At 43.3% G+C, this 25,018-nt stretch overlaps 1 protein-coding gene across 2 annotated transcripts in view; it reads right to left on the minus strand.

The window, feature by feature from the left end:
- Nucleotides 1-287: 287 nt before the first annotated feature.
- GRM1 (glutamate metabotropic receptor 1) overlaps nucleotides 288-25,018 on the minus strand; it is a 182,817-nt gene continuing 158,086 nt past the window's right edge. Inside the window, exons 8-9 of one of the 2 annotated variants that reach the window (XM_075146215.1) lie at nucleotides 14,805-14,843; nucleotides 13,663-13,723 (exon numbers count right to left, since the gene is read on the minus strand). In XM_075146215.1, coding sequence (XP_075002316.1) covers nucleotides 13,663-13,723; nucleotides 14,805-14,843 — 100 coding nt within the window. Of the gene's footprint in view, nucleotides 2,790-13,662; nucleotides 13,724-14,804; nucleotides 14,844-25,018 lie in introns of those variants that run through there. The other variant, XM_075146214.1, reaches the window with a different exon arrangement.

A 25,018-nucleotide genomic window follows, 5' to 3' on the forward strand; every position in this document is an offset into this window, starting at 1 on the left:
GGTTAAAAATCAGATTTTGCAACTATATTAGCATGAAGAGATTCCTTAAAAAAATCTTTGGAAATAAAGTGTAGAACTGTGGGACAGATCCTCAGCTAAATTACATAGCACAATCAAAGTTCATAGCAGCTAAAATCCTGTCCTCTATATGTATAATACGCACATTTATAACTAGGGTAATAATAAGTATAATTAAATTCAAGCCACAGCAATTAGACTTGGACTTTGAACATGCCAGCCATCAGGGAGCTTTGGATTAGGCCCATCTCTAGGAAACACATGAAGGATAGGGGAGGAGGAATGAATGACAGAAATACAGCTGCCTAGGAGTGACCTTTAAGATACAAGATTGTATATTAAACAGAAGAAGTGAAAGAGTATGGAAAGAACACGCAACTAAACATCATAAAGAGATTAAAACTGTTTATAACAAACCCTGGGAATTTATGCACACATTAAGCACTGATGAAATTTCCTGTCTGGACATGATTTTATTTCAAATTATTGAAGCAACAAAATAGTTTAATTACTTTTCCTGTCTTGCCTTTATACTGGCATGTGCAAGATTTCTAAAACAGACTTTTTTCTTTTTGTGTTTTCTTTTTTTTTTGTTAACCACACTTGCTGCAAAAGTAAAATAACAAGTTCTCAATGCACTGGTTATTAATACCATATGTCTACTTCATAAAATATCTGCAAAAAAAAGCACCCTATTATAAGGGTAACAACTGTCTCAGCTTGTATATGGAAAAAAAAGTGTTAGCACAGCATACAAACCTCCAAAGATCTATCGAATATTTGTAACAATGAGATATAAAACATGATTTAAACATAAAAATATTCATAGTATATACGACAATCTTCCAGTAGTAGTTATTGAACATCACGCTTCACACATACCGTACACACGCATACAGCAACACAAACGTACGCTCACTCTCTTGCTTCGAGACTGACTTTATAACCCCCAGTATGGGATCGCCTTTCTTTCAGAGTAATAGTTGTTGCTCTAAGTATACAGCTATTTTCCAATGTATTTGCTTCCAAAGAAACACAAAGGAATGATGTAATCACATGGCAAATATGTTGTATTATGAAAAGTTAGTCAATAAATATTGTTCTGCTACAGGAAGTGTTGTGTAACAGTTTAGCCACATGGTTTGCAATCTTATACAAAAGGGCAGTTTTTCTAAGTCCTTATCATATTACAGGTACTACAGCAAGGGCTTTCTTCAGAAACCTTTCGAGTCTTAACTTGATCATGTTTCTCACTCTGTTCACAATCAGTGTTAAAAAAAGCCCAGATCCCCCAAAAAGCAGGCGAGTATGAAGAACAAATTGTTCAGACAAAAGTCAGTAAGAGCCATGTGCTTTCACATTATCTCAGCTCCTGTCCCCCAAACACATTACGCAGTTAACATCACCTATAGAAACCAGGAAAAAAATATTTATGCATATGTGTCTCAGATACAAGTAGCTTCGCTCCTCCTCACCGCACTCCGTCCTTCCAGCTCCTGGGTGTGTTGCTTCCATAGCAGACAGGCAGCAGTCATGAGATGTGCTAATGACTTCTCCAGGTCACACTTCCCAGAGTCCTTTTCAAGCACTGCCAAGACAGGGTGTGACTAAGTGTGAATTTTTTTTCCTGTGTGTTTATTCATTTTTTTGCTATAGAAGTTGTCTCTTGGGTTTGTGCTTTGTTATAGTTTCCTATCATTTTCTCAAAGTACAATATTTTTATTTTTAACAGCTAGAGAATTTTGAGCCCTCAGAATGGATTTTTTTTTCTTTTTCCTTCCTTTTATTTATTTAAGTGCAGGATGAAGTTTTTGCCCTGTCAAATGTGACTTTGTCCTCTGTTCTCTCTCCTCCCACCCCTGGGGGACTTGTCTCCCCAGGACCTCCCAGCGGGCAGCTGCCGAAGTCCTTCTCCTCTTATCTCTTGCAGCGTCTACAGGGTGGACGAGCTTTGCTTATAATCCCTCAGGATGACAGAGGCATAGGTCACATCTGGGGGGGTGCAGAGCACCGACTCTGAGACGGGCGAGCTTGGCACAGAGCTGCCCGAAGCCACCGAATCCCTGAAAGGGGACGGGGGCGTCAGCGCCGGAGAGTCTTCCAGAGTCAGTTTGCTGGTCGCCGGCTCCTCATCCTCCTCCTCTGGGTTCTTCTCGTAGACGTATCCCTGAATGAGCTTCAGCTTCTCACTCTCTGCTTCCTCAGCGGGGGGAGACAGGGGCTCCTCGCTGAAGGCGGCCACCTGGAGAGGCGGCAGGGGCGGCTGCTGCGGTGGGGGGGGCTGGTATGGGGGCCGCACGCCGTTGCCCGAGGCGGGCGTGGGGAGGACGGCGTTGAAGTCGGGGATGCCGGTGGCAAACTTGTTGACCACTCCTTGCAGCTGGTCCATGAGAGACCGTGGCTGCAGGGGCAGGGTCTTGGGGGGCTGCTCAGGCAAGAAGAGGTGGGTCTCCTCCGCCGTGGCCTGCAGCGGGGGGGTCGTCGCCACCCGCCTGTGCACCACCATGGAGGGGCTGCCGGGCTGGTTGAGGCGAACGGGGTCTCTATCTTCTTCCTCCACCACATTGTACAGAGTCTTACTACTGATGTCGGTAAAGGTCAGGCTCTTGCTTTGGCCGTGGTAGCTTTTAGTGAGGGGTTTGATCACCGCTGTCTGATTGCACCCTGTCTCCTGGCTCTTCACATGCACTGAGAGTCTGTGCCACATGTGTTCCCCCTTGGGAGCTTGTCTTCCACCTGGTTCAGACCATGACACAGACTTTCCATTAGAACTATGAATAAAATAAAGACGGGTTTATTTGCATTTACATTACGCAGACACGGGCAGTATAACAAACAAGCCTACAAAAATACTGATTGCTTTGCCTCATTAATAAGCCTCCCCCCTCCAGTTCTTCGCGTCCTCCCAGAAACACTACAGAAGGAAAAAACATGCTCTTTTAACAGCAGCAATTACTGCGATTTTCATCCAAAGGCAATTACTCCCTGCTGGTTACCCACCCCACAGCCACCCTGAAAAGCCTAGCCCCCGGTAAGGGCTCTGGGAGGGCTGGCGGTGTTTTAAGGACTCTAGCTATGTCATTTTGTACCTCGCACGGGGAAGAAAAAAAAGGGGAAAAAAGTCACAGGAAGAGCTTTAATTAAGCCAGATTTATAGCTTATAGGAAATATTTCCAAACTGTTGGAAGAAAAACAACCCATAGCCTCAGCCTTTAGCATGCTAGGTAGAGAGAGGAATTGGTACTAATCCCTCCTCGCCTTTTTATTCCTTGGCCCCCCCTTTGCGCTTAGGAACAGATTAGCTATTACAGAAATTAAGGACTCGCAGGGCCTGCATCAGGTAGGAGGCAAACACACTTCTTCCCAAGTGACTATTATTTACAAACCAGGACAAAATGCTGGGATTGAAAGCAGTTGGTTTGTGTGGGTGGAGGAACAAGCAGCAACACAAAATCATGGCGGGTTGAACCCTCCAGCATGCGGGCCAGATCCCATCAAAACGCTGGGGTGTTTGGCTGACCCTGAGGAATTGTAGGGGGTTTTTTTGCATTTCCCTGTACCTTTGCTGGGAGCAGCACTCAAAGCAGAGTGATATCTCATTAGCAGCTGGGGGGACAGGGAGCTGAGCGGTGCGTAAGAGGACCAAGCAATTGTTTAATTGCAGGTCAGGCAGTAGAGATCATTTACAAATTATAATATATGTCACCTGGGTGGAAACCAGAGACAGGAGAGAAATTCTGAGATGATTTATGCGAAGCAGCCTTATCTCAGGGTTTCATACCTCAGGGGGCAGAAGTAAACAAAGGATTAGATTTCAGACCCTGTGATTGCAGTGCAGGTGGGAGGCAAGCTGGGTGGGAGGCTGGCACAGCAGCATTGCCTCCTGCTATGGCACACACCAGGGGAGATCGCTTCCCTTACATACAGCCTGCAATATTGTTCTGAGTATTTTTCTTTTCCTTGCTCAGACTCCTGTGCTTTTCTTTTTCAGGGAGAAAATAATTACCAGTTGAATTTTGCAAAAAAAATATTGACTCACTTTGTGATAGCTGGAAGAAACTGGTACAACACAGATAATATTGTAACTCTGGCAAAATGGAAAAGAAATGTACATGACAATGTGGCACTTTTCTGCTGAGCAGTAAATATTCCTGGAGAAAAAAAGAATTTGAGATTGATCCAAGCTGGGAAGTTCATCTCCAACTCCAGACTCCAAATGCTGGACCTGTGACTCACCACCTCTGTCGGAACTGGCTCACGGGCCAATGTAAAAAATTCGTAACTCCCCAAAGTAACTCCTACCCCTAGTTGGTAGGACCTGGAGCTGTTTGAATTTAAAGCTTTAACCTGGAGGGGAAAAAAAAGCCAAGTTCTCAGCTGAAGAATGAAACCTGTATATTATAGTGATCAATGAAAAGATAAGAAGAAGGTTTAGAAGCATTCTTATTTTGATCAAAATGAGCTGTGGTATGACTTTTTTTTGAAGTGCTATAGAGATAAGCAAATGAATGTAACTGTTGGGTGTGAAAGATTTTTAAAGTAATATTTTAACATACCAAGATCCACAAACTCGTCACACAGAAACACATTTTGTCTGCTCTGACTTCAAAACAAGTCTCTTCTTGTACAGAGGAAAATAAGTCAAGTGCTCTCATATTATATTTTGCTGGTGCTATAGCTTACAAATACTGCAAAGGGCTTTTCTGAAAAAACCATGATGATAACTGCTGTCTCCTCTGCTAAGTCCACTTCTGCATCATTTACTTCTTCATATCTAGCTCTGGTGCGTCATCTCACTTTTGAATCCCTCTTCACACCATCTGTTTAGTCTCTATCTCATTTTGTTCCCAAGATTTTGTATTTTACATCAAAGGCAAGCACTGCTATTTTAAGGAACTCACTACCTCTGTCTTCTCCTATTCAGTTCATTTTCCTTTCCCTCGCTCTCAAATTCTGTTCTTCTGACCTCTTTCTTCTGTAGCACTCTCCATAATGTACTTCATCGAGCCCAAGCCAATGGCCGTACTTAAATCAAACTGCGCTGGGACTGCAATACCCAAACGTGAACAAACCACTTAATCAGGACCTGTCTGTTACCGACTTGCTCTACGGCGAAAGCTGGTGCCGCCGAAGCGCCTTGCCTCAGCTTGCCAGGCCTTACTGCTCGTGACTCCGATGGCCTTGTGACAAATAGCTTTAGAGCCGCAGCTGCTCTCCATGGGGTCAATCTGGTGATTTCCACCGGGAAATCTCTCTTTTCTGTTATTGTTCTCAGTCTCTCATTCCAGCTCTTTCCTCGGTGTGCCCGTGCACCATTAGCCTGTTAATGAGTCACCTTTGAGACTGAGTCACAAGACTGTCACAGAAATACCTGGGCTCTGTCTTGCTGGACAGCTCGGAGGGAGTGACGCCGAGATTGACACGTTCAGGCAGAATTAACAATTAACATGCAAGAAAAACGCTTGTTATCCTGGAACAAAGACCAGCCATCTTGAATGGCATTAATTGATATTCAGACAAAAAGCGAAGATGGGACTGGAAAAGCTCAGACCTGAACTAGGTCTTGGTGAGATAGGACTCAACTCGCTTGTGCAAAGCAATGATGACAATCCTGACTGTATGTGGGGTGCATAGTCACCATTCGCTAAGTGACTGTCACCTTTTTTGAAGGCAGCATCTGTGGGAGAAGGTGAAGATCTAAATAATGTCTGGTACAATGGGAGAAGGGACAATTCTTCCACATGAAGGCAGGAGAGGGCAGCAAGCCAGATCACAGTTGGGGTATTGAAAACACAGTGGTGTTCGATTGCACAGTGACGAGGTGGGACTAACTGGTGTTTTCTTGCTTTTGTCGATAAGACCATTACCCATTTCATGACCATCATGTATTTATCTGCCTTTCCTAACTTTCTCTTTCCTTTATACAATTTCCCATAGGATTTAAACTTTACACTTACTGCCTAGGAGTGAACTCCTTGGAGTTTCAAGGGATCTTAAGGTTTGTAGTTCTGTATGACCCAACGTGACACTCCAAGTAATATTTCTTCATGTACTTGCATCTAGCCTAAATGTTCAGACAGGTTCTTGAATATCCTATCAACACATAAGATGGGCTTGCTTTTACTTTATAGGCAATGACATACATTGAATTTAGCTGCTGTTTCTCCATTTTCACCACAGCTTTGTCTATTTTTTTTTGTATTTTTGGGGAATAGATATAAGTATATTTCTTGTGTGAATTTTTATTAGTTCCATGAGCAGATCTGTCGCTATTTTTGGTAATTCAAAGTGTTGTTTTTAATACATGCATTGATCTTTACAATGTACTCTCTGCATGACTCTGGGGCAGTCATTTTCAGATACTTTCAGCTGATGATTCTAGACACTAAACAAACTGGAAAACAACTTCAGACCTTAATAGTTACTTGCAGAAAGTCTTTAAAAGAAGATGTACCCGAATCTGAGACTGTGGTCCAAAATACCCCTGCCCTGCCATTTCTTACCCAGGGACATGCCTACATCTTGTTAGAGGGCTCACTGGTCACTGTTAATTATCTCCAGCTGCCCAAAATCCCTCTCCTGCTTGTGACTAGGACTGCTCCAGACTCAAGTCCAGTCATAGGCCAAGAAGAGAGTCCTGTTCCTGCCAGTGCCTGGGGGATCTGACCTTGGTGGCTTCCTTGGAGCAATGTTGAGACTGAGCACCTCACGACTGGTGGTTCCTCCCCACACGACAGGGTCCTGAAGATGTCTTACTTTAGGCATTGGATAGCAAAGGTTTCTTTACATCTTAGAGGCTGAATGCTCTTGCGGTGGAAGATGATTGCCCCATTTCTGAGAGCCAGTGATCTAAGGTTATCTAGCCTGTGCAACTCTGATCTTCTCACCAGCAAAGCTATAGCCTGAGACCCAGCACATAGAGAATTAGACAATTTCAGTCATGTGTGCCTGGACCTTTGTCTTTTTTGCCTTGAACATTTTATGTATAACAATCCCTAACTGATACCACATGAAATGGTTAAACAGAGTGATATTCCCAGGGTGCTCTGGTGAAGTTAACTTTAGGAACAGACATATCGGGAAATGGCTCTTCATCGATGTAGGGCCTCTCACTGCCAGAATGAAACAGCTGGAGATGCAGTCAGGCAAAGTGCTTGATAAGGAGCCTTTCCAGTTAAAAAGGAAGAGACTTTCCTTGATCTGTTAGAGTTTATCCCCTATTTCATCCCTTTAGGATGCCAGAGTTGTGGTCTGTGGTCTTCTCCAAGTGGCTATGAGTTGAGGGAGCATCTTAAGCTTGCTGAGATGAGGGATACAGTCATTTGGGCCAGGCCTGGTGGTGTTAGACAAGATTCGGGGCACAGCTTTATGATATAAGGCTGTTTTTTTTAAAGCAGCAATGCAATTAACCAGCGGAAGAGGTTGTAGAGAAGTGATATATGTTCCCTTTCTTTCATTGTCAGATTGATGCTTTGGCCAAACCTGCCTCCTTGTAGTCACTATATTAACCGAAATGCCACAGCCAGTAGGAAGCATTGGCATAACCTAGTGGTCCCTTCTATGAATTTTAGGAATGAACATTAAATGCAACCTGAGAAGGGACTATCATCAATTCTGTCAACAAAAATTAGGTCCAAAACATCCCTGAACTATCTTATCAGCAACCAGACAAGGTCAGTGTCGGGTACTGCCCAGTCAACAAATGATGCTCCCACCTTTACAGAGCGGGGCACCGTTAGCGGCCACCTGACAACTGTGCTCCAGAAAGTAGCATGTGCGGGGCTGTCCCTGCGCACTTACACAGAGGTGGCCAGCTTTCAGAGACAGTGGAGAAGTAGAGCAAAGGAAAGGCCCCATCCAAAAGCTGTGCATTGGACAAAACCTTTTTCAGCCCAAACAGCAGTTGCTGATGGATGCCCTCCTAGGAAAGCCAGCAGAGGAATTTCTGCCCTGCCCACAGAAAAGCAGTTAGCCATCCACAAGCTTTGTCCAACCCTGCAATCACATAAGAAGCGGTAATGAACCTGAGCAAAGCTCTGTCCTGCTCTGGCCTCACCATTCCCAGGACCCAAGCGAACAAACTTAAAATTTAAGGCTAGTACCTCCACTGCAGCACATTGTAGGTGCTTTGCTGGTATCCTCAAGGTCTCTTCTATTATTGTCTCCATTTCAGTAAGGCCACTGGAGCATGAAATTTGATTAAGGGAGTGAACTGGTTTTAATCCAGGGTAGTGATACCTCCCTGTGCTAAAACAGGACCCTCCTCTCGGAGCTGCAGCAGTCAACCCTGCCCCTCTTTAGCAGAGCAAGCCACGCTGGTTAGCATGTTCCTGCACGCCTAATTTTTGGAGCATTGCTTCTAGGGACTCATCTCTTTTACTAACCCAGGTTTAACCTCTCTGTGGCTCACCCAAGAGTGAGGGAGCCATCATCGACTACAGTCCCTGTCTGGTGTATGCTCAGGTTTTTTGCCTGATAAGCATCAGTTATTATCACCTAAAAGAAAAAAAGAATCACAAACCAATTTCAGCCTTAGTCCACTTACACTGTAATCTCTATCTCAGTGATAAGAGGACCTTACAACAGTACTCACAGTGTGACTCCAATGCTTTCTGTGGTGCTGTATAATTAGAGCAAAGTTTAACCTCCCACGAATGTGTCTGGAAATTGAAATTACTGAACTAACTTTTTCTTGTTGCTCCCCTCCCTTTTTCTTAGGACAAAATTGCCTTGGGCGTGGGACACAACGTTCTATGTAAATTAGAGGGCTGCTTTAAATGGATGGTAGAAACTGCTACTCAAAATACAGGAAAACATAACGCTGTCAGGCTGTCTCACAGGGGCAGAACCTGATAAGGCTGGGGGTTGCTGTGGATGAGCGCAAGCCCAGAGCCACTTTTCCGACCCTCTGTCTTGCCACTGGCTTATGTCAACTAAATCTAACCTAGTTATTTCCTTTATTAGTTATTCCACTGCAAAAGTTAAACATTACATTGATCTGAGCTACACATAGGCTTTCTAATGTACATCGACCCTATTGATAACTGACTTTTTGCTGACTTTTTTTTTTAAATTGAAATTTAAAAATTTAAATTGAAATGTTGGTATTATACAGACTGTAACGTGGATACAGTAGCTATGTCTAGCCTGAATATGTTGTGATGTGATCCTGGTTTCCATCTACAGAGTCCCCACGTTGGGGTCAGACCCCTGGAGTAGGATCAGAGGGTGCCAGCCCCCGCCCCCCACCACCTCTATACCCTGGTCACCCAGATGGGGAAAGCAGGAGCCAGAAAGGGGGCTGACACTTTACGCTCCTGCTATGATGGAACTGGGTTACTGCTAGGCTCATGCCTCGTTCCAGGGCAGGGAATTACTCCCAAATCCAGCAGCTGAGATATAGCCAAATATCCCTAAATAAATAGATTTATTCACTTTGAGACTTAACAATTACGTATATGTACATAGGCACTTTTATACAACTGTAAATTCGGGGTGTGGGGGATGAGAGAGATGCTTACTTCAATGTAGCTGAAGTCCTACAACTTCAGTATCACAGATCTTACTTAGCTTAACAAAGGTATGAGAATATTACACTGATAATATGTATAAAGGGCTACTACTAATTATAGTTACTAGTATTAATTTTTAGTCTCGTCTGAAATATAGAACCTATGTCACATTTCAGTCATCCATCTAATTATTAGTGAAGAACTTTTGGTTCACCATTGTGTTTTGTTATAACAAACTGATTAAAAATAAGTTACTACAAATAATTTGGAGAAATATATTTGCAGAGTTTGCGATTTTGTTTGACATTATGAAAGTGTCCTCAAAAGTGCAAAGCAGTTTTGCAGCTCACAAATTCTTCATTAAGTATTTAAAAAAAAAAAAAATCAAATAGCTACTAATGTGTTGCTTGGAGAAAACAACTTGTTCTAATAGATAATACAAAGTTCAGGATAATAAACAGTTTGTCCCAAATAGCATTCTTCCGGTGTTCAAGAAATGAAGATCAGAAACCTGCAAAATCAAAGTGAAATTAAGAAGTGCTCTTACCAGTGGAAAAATTTTGAATCTGTTTATTTTGTTGTCATTAATAAGCAAACCCCACCGAATATTCAGAATGAATACATGCTACTGGATCACCTTTGTATTTTTTTTTAAGGATTTTAAAGTTAGTGCACGGAAAAAGCGTGGTGTAAATCATCATAGATCCTCTGATATCAATGGAGAAGCACATTTGTGTTATCTGAAGAGGTGTCTCATGCGGCATATTTGAATAAATGTATATGACAGTGCAGCCAACAACAATACCTGAACTGAAGCATTTATTCAGACAGGCTCGAAAAGGAGCACAGCTAACAGAACCTGAAAACTGAAAATTACAGTGTGTTGAGCAAAGGGACACGGAAAGCTTAGGAACACGGGAAGAAAATGATAGAACGAAATTAATTTAGGAAAAGTGTAGCTGGGTGCAACTAAGGCAAAATAATGTGTAGGGCTGGAAGGCTGTGGAGATCAACAACTTTCAAAAAACATTGCATCAGAAGAAATACCATAAAAAAAAATCTCGAGCTGCTGTTGAATAAGAAAAACTAATTAATGACTTTTGAATATAAAAAAGCCACAGAAATAGCCCATGAATTCTGTGTTTCCCACTCAAAAGCACCACACCATAGTACAGAGATTAGAAGGTCTTTCCTATGAATGCAGTTTAATAGTAATTAAGACAGTTGCGGGTTTGTCCTTGCTTTCTGTAATCCTCTATGGTTCTGATGGGAAATTATTTGAGGCACCACGTTTTTTACCAGAAAGATATTGGCAAACTGGAAGCTGTGTACAGAACAGCAACAAAAAAGACATCGGGGAAAGTGTGTGTGAGAGAAAGCTAAAATAGCTGAATATATTCAGTTTGATTTCAAACATCTGAAAAGCATTAGCACCGAGGCTGGAAGGTATTTCACATAGCATATAGATGCACAACTGAGAGCCCTAGATGAAATTGCAAAAGGGGAAAATTATACTGAAAATCCAGAATATTTCCTAGTCAATAGCTGTATCAGGGCAGGAATAAATTCCTAATGAACTGGTAAAAGCCTGTTACTCTGGATATTTGCTGCCAGAAAGTGTGCAGCCCTTGCAGAGATAGCGGTCAATGAGGCCTTTCTCCCATTATAGCTTGTCAGATTCTCTGGTATACTTGAGAATTAAATAAACTCCCAACGGTTTAAACAGTGCTCGAAGAGCCATCAGACTTGCCTTAACATGGGAGCATTTTGAGTGCAAACTTAACCCAGTTGCCACAGGAAGCTTAGTCATGAGGCCCCTCGTTTGTAACGTACAGCTCTCCCTAATATGCTGTAGTAGATAAAGCAGCTGGTAAAGGCTGTGGGCTCTCTGGGTGTATCTGAAAGTTTCCATGGTAACAAATGTGCAGCTTCAGAAGTAAAGAGCCCTGACACTCACGGCTGATGTTTCTGAGTTTTTTAATATGATAGTAATTTTTTATTATTCTGTATTTTCATGATTCTGCATTTCTGGCCATCTCCAGGATCACACGGAGAATGGAGATCAACATTAGCATAATAACCGATGCTAAGTATTGGGTATATCAAAACACAAGAGAGTTTCAAGTCCCTACATCTATTTGCTTGTAACTGGAAGGCAAGGGAAACCATAGCACCCGTGGTGATTTCTAGCACCTCGGGGTAGCAAAGCAGGGCTTCCTCAGGAAAATCCAGACTCTCAAACTGCTGCAGTTCTGGTGACTGAGGCTCAGGCATGAGGCCAGGCGGTGGTGATGGGCATCTGGTGATATGACAGACACATGCCTACTGCTCAGCCTGGGCTGGGTGGCCACAGGGAGCTCTGGCAGTCGGTTGCTGATGGAGGACGTGCCCTTGCCCTGGCCGCAGTGCAGACTGCCAGGCCTCTGAAAGCATCAGCCCTGGCTGGAGGGGAGGGAAGCCTGAGGGGCAGGGGTGGGGGGAGAAGCTAAAACAGCAAGCTTCATGCTCAGCAGGTCTGAAAAGCTCCACTGCTTTTTAAGGCCTTTCTTATCTGTGCAACTGCCACAAGCATTTGAAGTCCCATTGACTGGTTGGAGTCCCACCAGAGGTGTTTTTCAGGAGCTCATGTGGATGAGGATTTTTTTTTCCAAACTGAAAAAAAAATCCCAAGCATTGTCATGCAAAAAGCAGGAGGTTCAGCCTTCCCTGTGCTCAGGACTTTTACAGCTTGTGCCCATGCTTTTTGAATATAATCTGTTGTTGTATTCGCCTTTCTTTGCCTCCTACTGGCATGCCTGTGTTGGACTCCCATTTCATCATCAATCTTTCCAGACAGACAATTGGCGATCTGTGCCCTGGGAATCTGCAGCACTTGCTCCGGATCAGAAAAGAAGGGCATATTGTTGTCGGACTGGAAGCTAATAACAAAATGTTTGTACTGCTCCTTACACTGGCTTTGTAAAGTTTGTCTTTAAGGGCAGCAAATCTGGTTGCTGCACAGACCCTGTAAAACCATCACTACTGCTCCAAATGTATGACGCATCGTATGTATTTCTTCTGATCTGCAAATCAGAGGGGCAGATTTGATTGAATTAACATTATTGCTACCTGTCCACAAATAGCATAGACTGTCAGAGGCATACACAGAGCTAGAATGCTTTGTCGCTGATTAGAGGAGCTGAACAGCGTCTCTGGCCGCACAGAGACCGCGCCGCTCAAAATGCTGTGTCAGTGGATCAGAGGCAGCTTTCCACCTAGTCACTGCACAACCTTCCCTGGGGCAGGGAGCAGGACTGTTTCACATCTGCAGTTTATCAGATGGAAACGAGCATAAATCTGTCCTGGCAGAAATGAGGCAAGGCCTTTCTGTTTCTGCAACAGCTAGCATGTTTTCTCCACCGGGTTTGCGTTTGCTCAGAGAGGGCAGTATTCGCACTTCTTGTTTCCGAAGAACTGAACTTTGCTATTGTTCACTGAATGGAGAATATACAGAATCTGAACGTCTTTCAGAAACTATAACAGGAAAAATTTCTCTACTATTGTTTAAAGATACTTCAGGGCGACTGTTCCTAGGCCAGATTCTGCTGGGTTTATTTACATGTGCCCGCTCATGATGTCCCTGTTCTGTGAATCCCACCAAACCAGTGTTTTCTGTGTTCCCTCTGCTGGCTCTGCTGCAGCAGTTCACTAACAAGCACAGTTAGCAGGAGCTGTGCACAGCAAAGGTGAGACAGCCACTAGATTGTTGTTTAAAGCACGCAGGATAATGTCATCTCCATGCAAAACTGTAAAAAAGAAAAAAGTGTTGGCTAAACGGAAAAAGAAGGTAAAATTAGTACAAAAAAAAGACGTATTTGCAAGGTTGTAGGCATTTACAAACAAAATTGTAGGTTTTAAAAAAAAAAGTAAAGGCTGCAAAAAAATTACTTGGTGTCCTCTTCATCACAGCCGGACAATCAGATTAAGGCATTGTGCAAAATAGGGGACATAAGCAAATTTCCCATCTTTAATGGCATGCACCACATTTGTCCCATCATTAGACATGATAAACCAATGAGAAAGAGAAAGCAAGGGGTAAAACCACTCTTTGTCATGCAGCTTCTCTTACACATTCACTGCAGTGTGGGATTTTTCAAAGCTGCACATGTGCCGACGGACACTGGCTGGTGGGCGAGAACTCTGGCTGCCTCTTCCTGAAGATTGAAAAGAAAAAGACACCCAGTGAGTGGTTATACACATGTGCACACATGGTGGCTATACCACTCAATAGGGTGCCTGTCCCTGACCTATGCCTAAGGGTCACTGCGGGCTTTCCCATTTTTCCTCCTGTTGCTCACTGGGCCAGTCACCTCGACTTGCACATAGGTTTCTCCTTGGCTCCAGCACGGTATTGTTTAAAATAGGTTCTCATGGTGTTTGTCCCTGCTTCCTCTGCTGAGCCCTGATGCACTTTACATACCAGATGGCAAGGGCTGCTGTGCATTTAGCTGTCAGTGGGACTTCTCCCCTGGTATTCTCAACGCAGGGCGAAATGATGAAAAAGGAGCATCTGCCTTTCGCATCTTATTTACAAAAGCATCACCAAAAGTTTTTGTTGGTGGAGTTTTTAATATGTATTCAGCTCCTGCTTTTTCTCTGTGCCTCTTATTCCCATAATCTGCTTTTCTAAATGTTTCCTTTCTTTCACTTTTTAGCTTTAGCTGAATAGTCACTAGCTTTTATTATATGTGATTTCACTGTATGTGCTTCTTTTTTTTCATGGAAATGTTGGCCTTATTGAGGTAGACACAAAATGAAGTGTCCTAGATGCTCTGTCTGCAATGGTAATTCCAAAAGGGAGTGCAGATGGCAGTTTTGGCCATTAATATAAGACAATTTCCACTTAATTTTTCTCCTCTCCCTTACCCTATCAAGCAGATGCAAACTTTCATTTGTCTTCCCCAGTATCAATAAAAATATATACACACACGCGCGTGCTTTGACAAAAATCTCAGGTATTTTTGCACATGGAATGTATCAATGAATTTCTGCAAAAAAAGTCGTCATTGTATTGCAAATAAAATGCAAATCAAAATTCAGCATTTCTCCCCATCAAACAAACAATCATAGTGCATGCTTGCCAGACTTCTGTTTACCTCAAAACAACAGATTCATGGATGGTATGTGCATGTACTACGTACTCAGTACAGCTGCTCATGAGCCAAACAAGCCATTCTTCTCACCACATACTAAAGCACGGGAGCACAGCGTGATGTACACAGAATACATGCATACCCATTTTGGAGAGGTAGATGCCTTGAGATGACTTCTGAACTATTATGAATAAAACACAAATAAGACATACTGCTGAGTAATTTTGTAAACCTACTCCCTTTGAAGCCTCTAGAATAATTAAATTCCTTACTGGATGTAATGAGATCTCTGAGATTTGACAATTTAAAGGCAATCATAATCAGGACCTTAGCTACCATGCTCTCTCCTACACCCTATTAAAGATACAGAGTTTATTAAGCTCCTGATTAAACAGAATATCTAACATTTCTACAGACCTTCAGTTTTCTTCACCTATTGACAGAACAAGAGCCTTCTACTTTCTGTGCCTGCTTTGTTGAAAGTCAGAAATTAGTAGTTTATTCAGTCACAGAATCAAGTAGCAACACGCAGTTGATTATCTGAGAGAAAAATCCGGTTCTAAATGTATTCCACACACGTGCAGTGCCGTATGGACAACAGAGGGCACGCAGCCACGGAGAGCCTTGCTCAGGGACCCTGGAAAAGGTGGAAGGCTTTTGTTCCAGGGCACTGCTTGGGACCTGGGTCTTTCTGAGTCAACAGGCTTTACCAGCTATCATCCCTCAGCTAGTGCAGTTTGCAGTCGCTTCTGGCTTTCTTAGTGGCATCCCTCGTTTCTCCCCCTTATTTCTTCTTATTCAGATATATCCCCGGAGTGAGTTCAGAGCATTTTGCTCTCCAAGCTCTGAGCATCTGTAGATCTTGTTATGAAATCCTCCTATGTGAAAGAAAGAACAAAGCCTGCTTTCTCAGGCAGTCCAAAATGCTTCCTAACATGCTCAAAATACAATGAACTCTTTTCTTACTATGCCTGTAGTTGTGCTCCTCAGCCAAAATCAAACACAGATATTACATGCAATAGAGTACACAACCCCCAAATGCCTCACCAGGTTTACATTCTGCGGGAGGCTGTTGTTAAAATGCTGCCAAGCTCCATCAAAGCAGTGGTCTGCCTTTTGGTCAAGGTCAAGGGGAATCCCCATATGGTGATATACAGCATATACACTACAGAAATCAGCTCTAAATCTCAAGGTTCATGCTTCATTAGAATTTGGATTTGGATTTATAGTGAAATTTGGATGTATAGTGTTATGGGAAATGTAGTGCATGTGTTGATTATACTTCAGTGAATTATTTTGCAATTGTCAAATCATTGTCAACTGCATAAATAATAATAAATGCTTTTGAAGCATTCAATGTGAAGTATCCTTGTAGGCTTGCTTTGTCTTACTAGTAGTATGTGCTAATACTGCAGAGCCCTGATTCAGGATTAGTCCCCAGATCTCTGTACCTCTCTTTTTTCCTTCTATTTTTAATTATGACAATGTATCCCCTCTTCTTCCTCCTAGCTTTGCAGGCAGTGATGGCACTTCACATACATTTCTCTGGTTACCAAAAAATGAGGTAGCCTGCCCATCTTTACAATATGAGGATTAACGGGTCATTTTTGGGGCAGTCTTCTCAAGGGTAATTCCTGCTGAGTGGTTATTTGTGTCCTGAGCCCAGAGGCAGGATGTATCTTCTGTGCATTTGAACAAGGACTTGGCATACCATCATGAAAGTGTCTGCACTGCTTTCTAATGAACCCCTGGGTGCAGTAACAGCGAGTCTGGCAGAGGAAAGAGGGTGGCAGTGCAGGGGGTTCCTGAAAGAAGTGGATTAATTGCTTTACTTTATGTTCTTTGAAGCAGAAAAATGCTTCTAGCCAGTCATTCAGAACAGGGTAGGTAACAGGCCTGTTGAAATCTGCAGGGAGGAATATAAAGGATCTGAGGGAAAAGCCACTTTTAACACTACTTTTTCTCTTAAGTGTAAATGAATCATCCCACAAGGCAAACAGCATTGTGTTCCTACACAATCAGGATTGTAGGAAAGTGTAAATTGCTATCTAATGTTTTATATCTGAACAGCTATGAAACTGGAAACATTCACCTTCTGCTCTGGCATTACTCTCTCTGCTCATCCAGACTCCCAAACAGACACAAATTGAACGAATCTGTCTGGCGTCCAAGATAACTGAAGTGCAGGACACTGTGTTACGTATCATCTGAAGCCACAGCCAGAGATCCTCCACACCAGACATTGTCCAAGTTGTAAGAAAAGCTTTCACACTCCTCACAGTCAGCCCCCAATGTTATATAATCTAATCTGACACAACTGACCATTAATGACATTAGGATGAAAGCAAGGTGGGGAGGGGATTCAAGAGGAGTGATGATAGCATCACGCTGATGCTTACAGTGATAGCCCTGAATCATTCCCTAGTTTTTAAGAACTTAGGTATAACCCGTAGCTTTAATACAGAAAAGGAGAAGCCTTGTGCCATGTGCCCTGTGGCACACTACCATCACATCCTAGAGTAGTTCCTGCTCCAGCATTCAGACTGACCGCTCTCCGCACTCCCAAGGAGGGAGTGCTCAGCAACACCAAAAACTTTCCAGCCTGCTTTTCACCTCCTTGACCCTCTAGCAGTCTGCCAGGTGACTGGGGAGGTAAGCACACTTCATATGTAGAACCAGATCAGTCAAGTGCTCAACTAAACACTCATCCCAAATCCTCTTGCCTCTCTAAATCTTCTAGCATCTTCCTAGGCAGAAGCATGTTCATCTTCTGATGTTTGTGTCCTTGAAATGTCGGGTTTTATGTATGGTTGTCATGGCTGGATCAAAAGATACCTACATAAAAAGACACAAGGCCATGTCCTTTTCCTGTAGGAAGAGGAGCTGAATTTTCAATACCTTTTGTATGAGCCGGGATCTGACAGAAGATTTCTGCAATATATTTCATTAAGCCAACAGATGAAGTTGGGAAGATGGACAGGTTTTCAGTACAAATTCATTTTTAAAACACAAGCCCTGAATTCCAAGTGAAGTGATGGTTGGAAATAATTGCTCTGAGTTTTAACTTAATTATGCCAATCAATGGCGCAGTGGCAGGTTTTGGAGAGAAAGAAATCATTAAGAGCTGTGGAGCAAAGAGCACTGCAAGTAGGAGGGAGATTATAGGGTCATTCACCCTTGCCAGGCGGTGTGAGACATACAAATAATTTTCACCCGTGGAGGACTGAGGAGCAGGAGGGATTTCACAACACACTCTCTCTGTTGAGGCGTGAGCATCTGCCGAAGAGGACAGAAGGGTCACAGTCACCAAGGAGAACGTAGTCCCAGAAGGATGCCCAGAAAGACCCGGCACTGAGCTGCACGGCAGAGACAGAGCTAAGGCTGCACTTCAGGTCACCCTGGGCCAGCAGGAGCCAGCTGCTTCCCCGGGGCCATGCTCCGGCCCTCCCCGGCTGCTCCTCCTGCTGCTCCACCCGCCCCTCCGCCCTGGCACAACCCTTGGTGCAATTGCTCAATCAGCTGGCAGGGAATGACAGGGACAACTCATATGGGTCACAGCTAAGCCAGAAAAAGAAAGGGGAAAAAAAAAATTATCAGTTCCCCGCTGCAGTTCACAGTGTGGCCGTCCAGGCTCTTGTCCCTGCACAAGTGAAGGGACAGTACAGAGCAAAGGAAGGCTTAGGGTGTCATTTCTGGCTTAGGGCAGCTTAAAGCATTTGTGGATTTACACGCTATGATAGCCCAAAGTAGCCACAGGCAAATCTCTTGGCTGTCCAGGACAGTGGCACAGAGATTTTTGACATAACTATATAACCCTAAGGATTAAGAGATGTGTATAACTTAGGTTTCAGAGAATATGAGAAAGTAAATGAGAAAGGACTGCTCACTGAGTGCCGAGTACAGAGATCCCTGGGGCCGTGCTTCGGACCCCACAGGAGCCTGTACTCCCCACACGCACGCGCTCCCACTGCACACACACGCGAGCCCCCGCTGCACACCCGTGCGAGCTCCCGCTGCACACCCGTGCGAGCCCCCGCTGCACACCCGTGCGAGCTCCCGCTGCACACCCGTGCGAGCACCCTCTACACCCCCCTGAGCCCACGCTGCGCACACATCAGCTCCCGAGGACCCTTGCGGAGGTGCTGGCTTGCCCCTGCGTGCTCATGCGTTAACTTGCCACTCGGGGCATGCGCGGGATCTGGCGGCACTGCAGGTTAGCACCGGCTGGCCCACCCCTCGCAGCCCACGGCTCGGCGGGATTAATGCCACCCATGCGCTTAATCTGCTTGCTGGGCATTTTTTGCGGTCATCTGTGCTGCTGCAGCTACGCTTTCAAGCGTAGCTCCTTGTCAGTGCTTGTCATTCTGCTCAAGATAGATAATCCCTCCATGGGGGCTTACGCTCTGGGATTTGCTGTTTTGTTGTTGTTTGGTTGTTTTTTGGGTATTTTGCTGCTGTCTCTCTGGTTAGTTGACTGGTTTGGGGGCCTGTGGGATGCAAAAAAATGAAGTAGGTCCCAATTTCCAGACAATGCTTGATCTGGGAATACAAGGCTTGCAAGCCAGCCAAAATGGGCTGAAGTGAACCGTCTGAAATGGTCCAGCTTGTGCCATGAAAAGAACTGGGCAGAAGAGAACATAAAAAGACATTTTCCATGGAAGTAGAGGGGAAGAATAACAAGAGCTTGAAGTAAGAAAGCAACAAGAGCTGAAGTTCCTGGCTTTAACACACTAAGGATGAGGAAAAATTAGTAGTTTGCAAACACCATGCTGGGTAAAGAGAAGGATGGTATACGAGCTAGAAGGTGGCTTGCAGATGGGCATTTAAACTGAGCCTGTGATTCCCTGGGGATACCTGGGATGGATCAGAGGCTGAAACTGCAAACACCAGCAAACCATCTACTAGTGAGGAGCTGCTAGAATCAGATCAGGGGGCACTTGTTTTGCTAGAGTTTAAGATCAGCTTTGACATCTCTGGCTGTGGTGCTGCAACACAGCTGAGCTAATCTAATGATTTCCTGCTGAAAGGGACAACCCCTGTTCCCCAAACCAGGGGCAGCAGGAACAGCTTCTCTGGTGCTGACATTAATGTTTATTTGACCTTGAGATCTGGCTCAAGGACAATCCAGCAGACAATAATCCACTTTTTTTCTTTTTTTTCCTCTCTGTAAGGTTAATTTTACAGGGTGGAAGAAAACCACATCCTGTACACCACAAAAGAAGAACCACAGAGCAGAGAAGGGGAAACAACTTAAGAGATAACTGAAGCAGTAAGCTAGAAATGGTAAATTGTTTATAATGTAGTAATAAGAAACCTGGAGCTTTTACTTTTCAAGTGGGCTTTAAAGTGACAAATTGTGTGATTACTCCTAGCCTGCACAATTGTTTGTTGTTTACAGTGATAATGCCTATAAACCTATGCTTGTCAGGTGTGGGAGGCTGAATGCCAGAGCACATATATGCTCTGAAGAATTAGCTGACTTGTTATTTCAAAATTAAATAGTCTTTAACAACTTTAATGTGGAGGCAGATGTTCTATTGATATGATATACTTTCCTTTTCAACCCACACTTAAAGTGGTTTCTTAGAGTCCTTTGGCATAGCAAAGAACGTAACTTCTGTCGTTGGTCATGATTTTTAGTGACTCTTTGATAGTGGATGTCTTCTGTGTGGACATTAAATCTGTCATAGTCTGTTCTGCAGACTTTCAGACCTGGGTCTAGACACCCCAAACAAAGATCTGGCAATGCTGATTTTGGCCATTCAGAGTCCTTGGGGCACAGAGCTAAGAACTGGGAGAACAGAGGAGAATGTGGTCCGATCTCTGCTCTGGGTGTGAATAGTACTCAGTGCATTTGGGACAGATGGAAAACAGTGTCAGAAGACAGGTGAAAAAAGCATCAAACCATACTAGCTAAAAAAAATCACAGTCAAGCAGGAAGCGAAGATGGAGATTTTGAAATTCCTCGCTCTTCCCTTTACAAACTCTTAAATCACCTTAGACAAAACTAAAGGGAAGAAAGAAAGTTGCTCCATTACAAAAACATCTGTGGGACAGGCATTTAGCAAAGAATGCATCCAGATTTTGGACTGAGTAGTGCACCAGAAGTTAGCCTCTGCTTTGCCACACACTGTATCCAGCACCAGCCTCTGCATCTTCTTCTGTGTTCTACGAAAGTAATGTGAAGAATGGAAAAATTAAGATAGCATTAAATATTGTAGGAGGTAGTACAGGTGTTTGTAAATTAATGTGTCTGAATTTGGTTTTTTTTTAAGAAAAATGGGCTTCTGCAGGTGCCTGGCTAGTGTGCTGTGTCCTGTCCCTGTAACAACTGGAACTCAGCTGCTGATGATGCTAAGGCACAAAGGTGTGCAGCTTGTGGTCTCACAAAGGCTAGTGCAGTCAGCAGTGGTTCATGCTATTGAGGCATATGTAAGCTGAAACTGCTTGCCTTTTGTTTCCAAAGTTTAGTAAAACTCCCATTGTCAAAAATACTCCCAGCTCTGGGAGCACAAATAGTTGGGGGGAGCTAACCTGAGCTACTGCTGGTGAGAAATCTTTTCAAATCCTTCCTTAGCATAGGGAAGAGCTGTGGAGACCATTCCCAAATTACAGGGATGATATAAGTCAGAATAGTCAGGTCTTTGTGCCTTGGTGATAGCAGGCATCATCCTGACAAATTTGCTTTGAAACACATTACTGATCAACTGACAGAGCAATGTGCGGGCCTCTTCCCGCAGCAAACAAAACATATGTGCTAGTGTCATCCACCAAGGGCTTCAAAGGTATTTCTCTAATAAAACATAGAGCAATGCTGGACTGAGACTAACACTGTATAATCAGGATAAACCCCTGCTCGGCCAATTTAATTTCTGACAGGGTCTACAGTCCCCTGACAGGGATGGACCATCTTCTCCCTCTTGGGGTGTGATTCACCCATGAATTACAGAGTCTTGCTAAAAATCAGGTGCTCTGTCAGCATATGCTTGCAGCATTTGCAGCTTGGCTTGCAGTGTTTTGTTTTGTGGGGCATCCCTGAGCAAAGGGCAGTGCTCATCGCAGACAGGGATAAGCTCGGTGGAGAAGCCAGAATGCAAGATGCCTTTCACATCAGTGAAAGAGATGACATTCAAGAGTGCTGTCCTCTTCTTGGGCTCTTATGTGCTTGTGTGTCCCTAAGCATGAAAAAGGATTAAATAAATTAGCAGTGGTTCTGCATTTCACATTAGTAACTTCGCACTGAATTGCTGGGATGAATCAAGAATATTTTTCTGTCTACATCTTAATTTGAGGAAAAAACCAAACCCTTGTATTAACTGTATATAGATGTGTATAGTGCTTGTGTTGTTTTATAGCCTTATCCTTCTACAGAGAATATCAGAGATCCACATGATATCCTTCAGTACCCAAATTTTTGTTCACCTCTAAATTAGCTCAAAGATGTATGAAATCACAAGGTGGCTCAGAGATCCCTGCAGAATAAACACTTGCAAAATATCTTGCGTGTTTATTCTAGCAAGTATTTGTACATGAATTATCATGTATTCATGAAATGTCACAGCTCTGCTTCTGCTGAGCGGAGGTGAATAACTGAGGCACAGGGCTGAAACATCACACCTTTGAGGATAGGAAGGAGGTAAAATGCATTCTTGACTTAAAAAAAATCTTAAAGTAACCTCTAGAACACTTGTATTTTAGTTCTTTATTCCATTTCCATTTTAAAATGCTGAATTAAATAAATAAATGGCTGTTATGCATTTTAAAATTATATTTCAGACCACTCCCCCTTAAACATGGGTTGGTGGTTTTTTTTTTTCCTAAGTATGTGCTTATGAAAGTTGGAGTCTGACTTCTATATGTAATATAAGGAAATATCCAGGTTTTTAGGTGCTTATCTGGATGCAACCTTCAACACCTATTTATTTACCTGACACTCTTAAAAGGAAAAGATTTCTTCCTTATTTTTCTCACAGAGAGAATTCTAACCAAAACAATGTGAGATTATGGTGCCAAGCAGATAAACATGATTTGCTTATACCTACATGTCAATGCAATTGTTTGTATCACTCACTTGAGTTGGTGTATTTTTGTAGCATCCTAACTGGATTGTTATGACCACATTTCAGAATAAAAATGCAATAAATAATAGATACAAATACAAAAATGCAAGGAAATGTAATAAGTGATCCAGTCAAGCAAGAAATTAAATTACAAGTGGTGTCCTTATTCCTTTGTTTTATGCCAAGAAAGATACTAGCCTTCCCCAGGATTTCTGTAGTACTGCCTTTGCTTCCCTTCAGTCAGGAAGCAGGGGTTGTGGTACATAACTGTAAAGCTCCCCTCTGATGTGATTGTGTATCTATGCGTCATTGTGTTTAAGTATTGAGATTCATTATACAAAGCTGCCTGGTGCTACAGCAGTGCCCAAAAGTAAAACAACATTTTGTGATTCAGCATCTTGAGAGCAGCAAAACAAGAGAAGGAGCTGTAAAGCGGAGTTCTCTGGGAGTCCTTTGCTAAGAACCAGGCTGCACTCAGAGACCATTCCTTGGGTTTATGTCCTGACAAAATCCCCGGGGAGAACTGAGTTCTGAACATCCATGAAAAGAAAGGGGCAAAACTGCCCTGGACTGGGAGCTTCTGAGAAAGGGAGGAAATTATATAAAACCTTACACAGCAGCCCTTTCACCTAAAGGGACCGTCCAAATAAAATGTGGCTCTGACTGGTGACAAAGAAGCAGAAGTCTGGGTGGGAGCCCAGGGTGCCGGTACTGTGCCCTGTAAACTAATTCAATATAACCTGGGTTTTGTCTGAGGGGGGTTTATCCCCACTGCGCTTACTGGGAGGCCACTGCAGAACCTCATTGCTTTTCTAATTTATTTCTCTTAAATGTCGTCTCAGGCAGCGTCTGTTTGGTCACAGAAGGAAACCCAGAGGAATAAGCCTAAACTGCCAGACCTCTTGGCTTGTACTTGATGACAATCATCCCAACCGTATTGTATCTCTGTCCCCGCTCCTTCTCCTCAGCTTGCCTTAGGAGTGACATGTGATTGGTTATGCATGTGCTGGGACTCCCGTTAGCTGGGATAATTCGCAAGGAAAACTTACAGTGCCTTATTCATTAGAAAGAAAAAATAAATTCGCTATCTCCAGACTGGATATCTTGCACATATGTACGCAGATATACAATTTGGTATATAATTTGGTATATACATTTGCCATGCCTATTTCTAAAATAAATATGAATTTTAGTATTCATTTAAAAAACTAGAAAGTATGTAAGTGTGGAATTGACATCTCAGAGTTATTTATCACCTATTCTGTCCTTTTTTGGTGCATGGGGCAGAACTACGTCATATCTATTAAAGCAAATGCAAATTCAAGGCTACAGGGGGCAATATTAGATATAATTACATAGCTCAAATTTAATGGACAATGCTGCAGTAGGGCTAGAAGAGATTGCTATTGGATTATTAAATTTCAGACTCTTATTTTGTGTTTCTTTCCAATTCTTTAACATCAATTGTAAGAGTCCCTTTGGAAACATGTAACTGTCTTCTGGGAGTTTTAAATACTCACTTAAATCAAAAAACTGACAAGCACTGAAGAGCTTGACTGAGTTTGTTGAATTTTCTTATTTGAAATACACATCACATACTTGAGAGAACTGGGTAAGAGCTGTTACCGGTCACAGGGCTATGTGTCAAAATCATTAATGGTTTAAGCCCAGTAAATAGCCCAGCAAAGGCAGCAAACGTACCAACTGCTGAGAGAGAGATGTTTGGCATTAAAATCTTCAACTATCCTTGTGAGTATACAAGATGCTTTCCCAAAAATGCACTGCAACCTCAGCAAAGGGTGAAGGACTACACTGCATACAGAAGCTAGGCAAACGCCAGGGAGGGCTGCGATGGGGAGATGAGTCGGGCCAGACCAGGGTGCCACCTGCCTTCCCTGTGACAGCTGTGGCACCGGGGAGCGACGCCAGAGCTGCGACATCTTCCTCCGCACTGCGAGGGAAGCAGACTCCTCCATGACATGCCCTGGGTGGGACGCAAGGGCGAACCGAGTGCCCTGTGGTTGTGGAGCCCCATGCCCTGATGGGGAGCTGGGAGCTGGGAGCTGCACAGGCAGGGACCAGCACTGCGCCTTGCACCCCACGGTGCCACTGCTCTACAGAGTCAGCACCAAAACCAGGGCCTGAACGTCAACATTTTATTGCTAGGTTAATGGACAGATCAGATATACAATGACAAAGAAATTATTTAAATAAACAACCTAACCTGTCCTATAAAATTTTTCCTACTATCTTTTCTTTTTCTTTTTAATCTTTGTATTATTTCCCACTTGCACGA

The sequence above is a fragment of the Calonectris borealis genome, chromosome 3 (assembly GCF_964195595.1).
Source record: "Calonectris borealis chromosome 3, bCalBor7.hap1.2, whole genome shotgun sequence".
Lineage (NCBI taxonomy): Eukaryota > Metazoa > Chordata > Aves > Procellariiformes > Procellariidae > Calonectris > Calonectris borealis.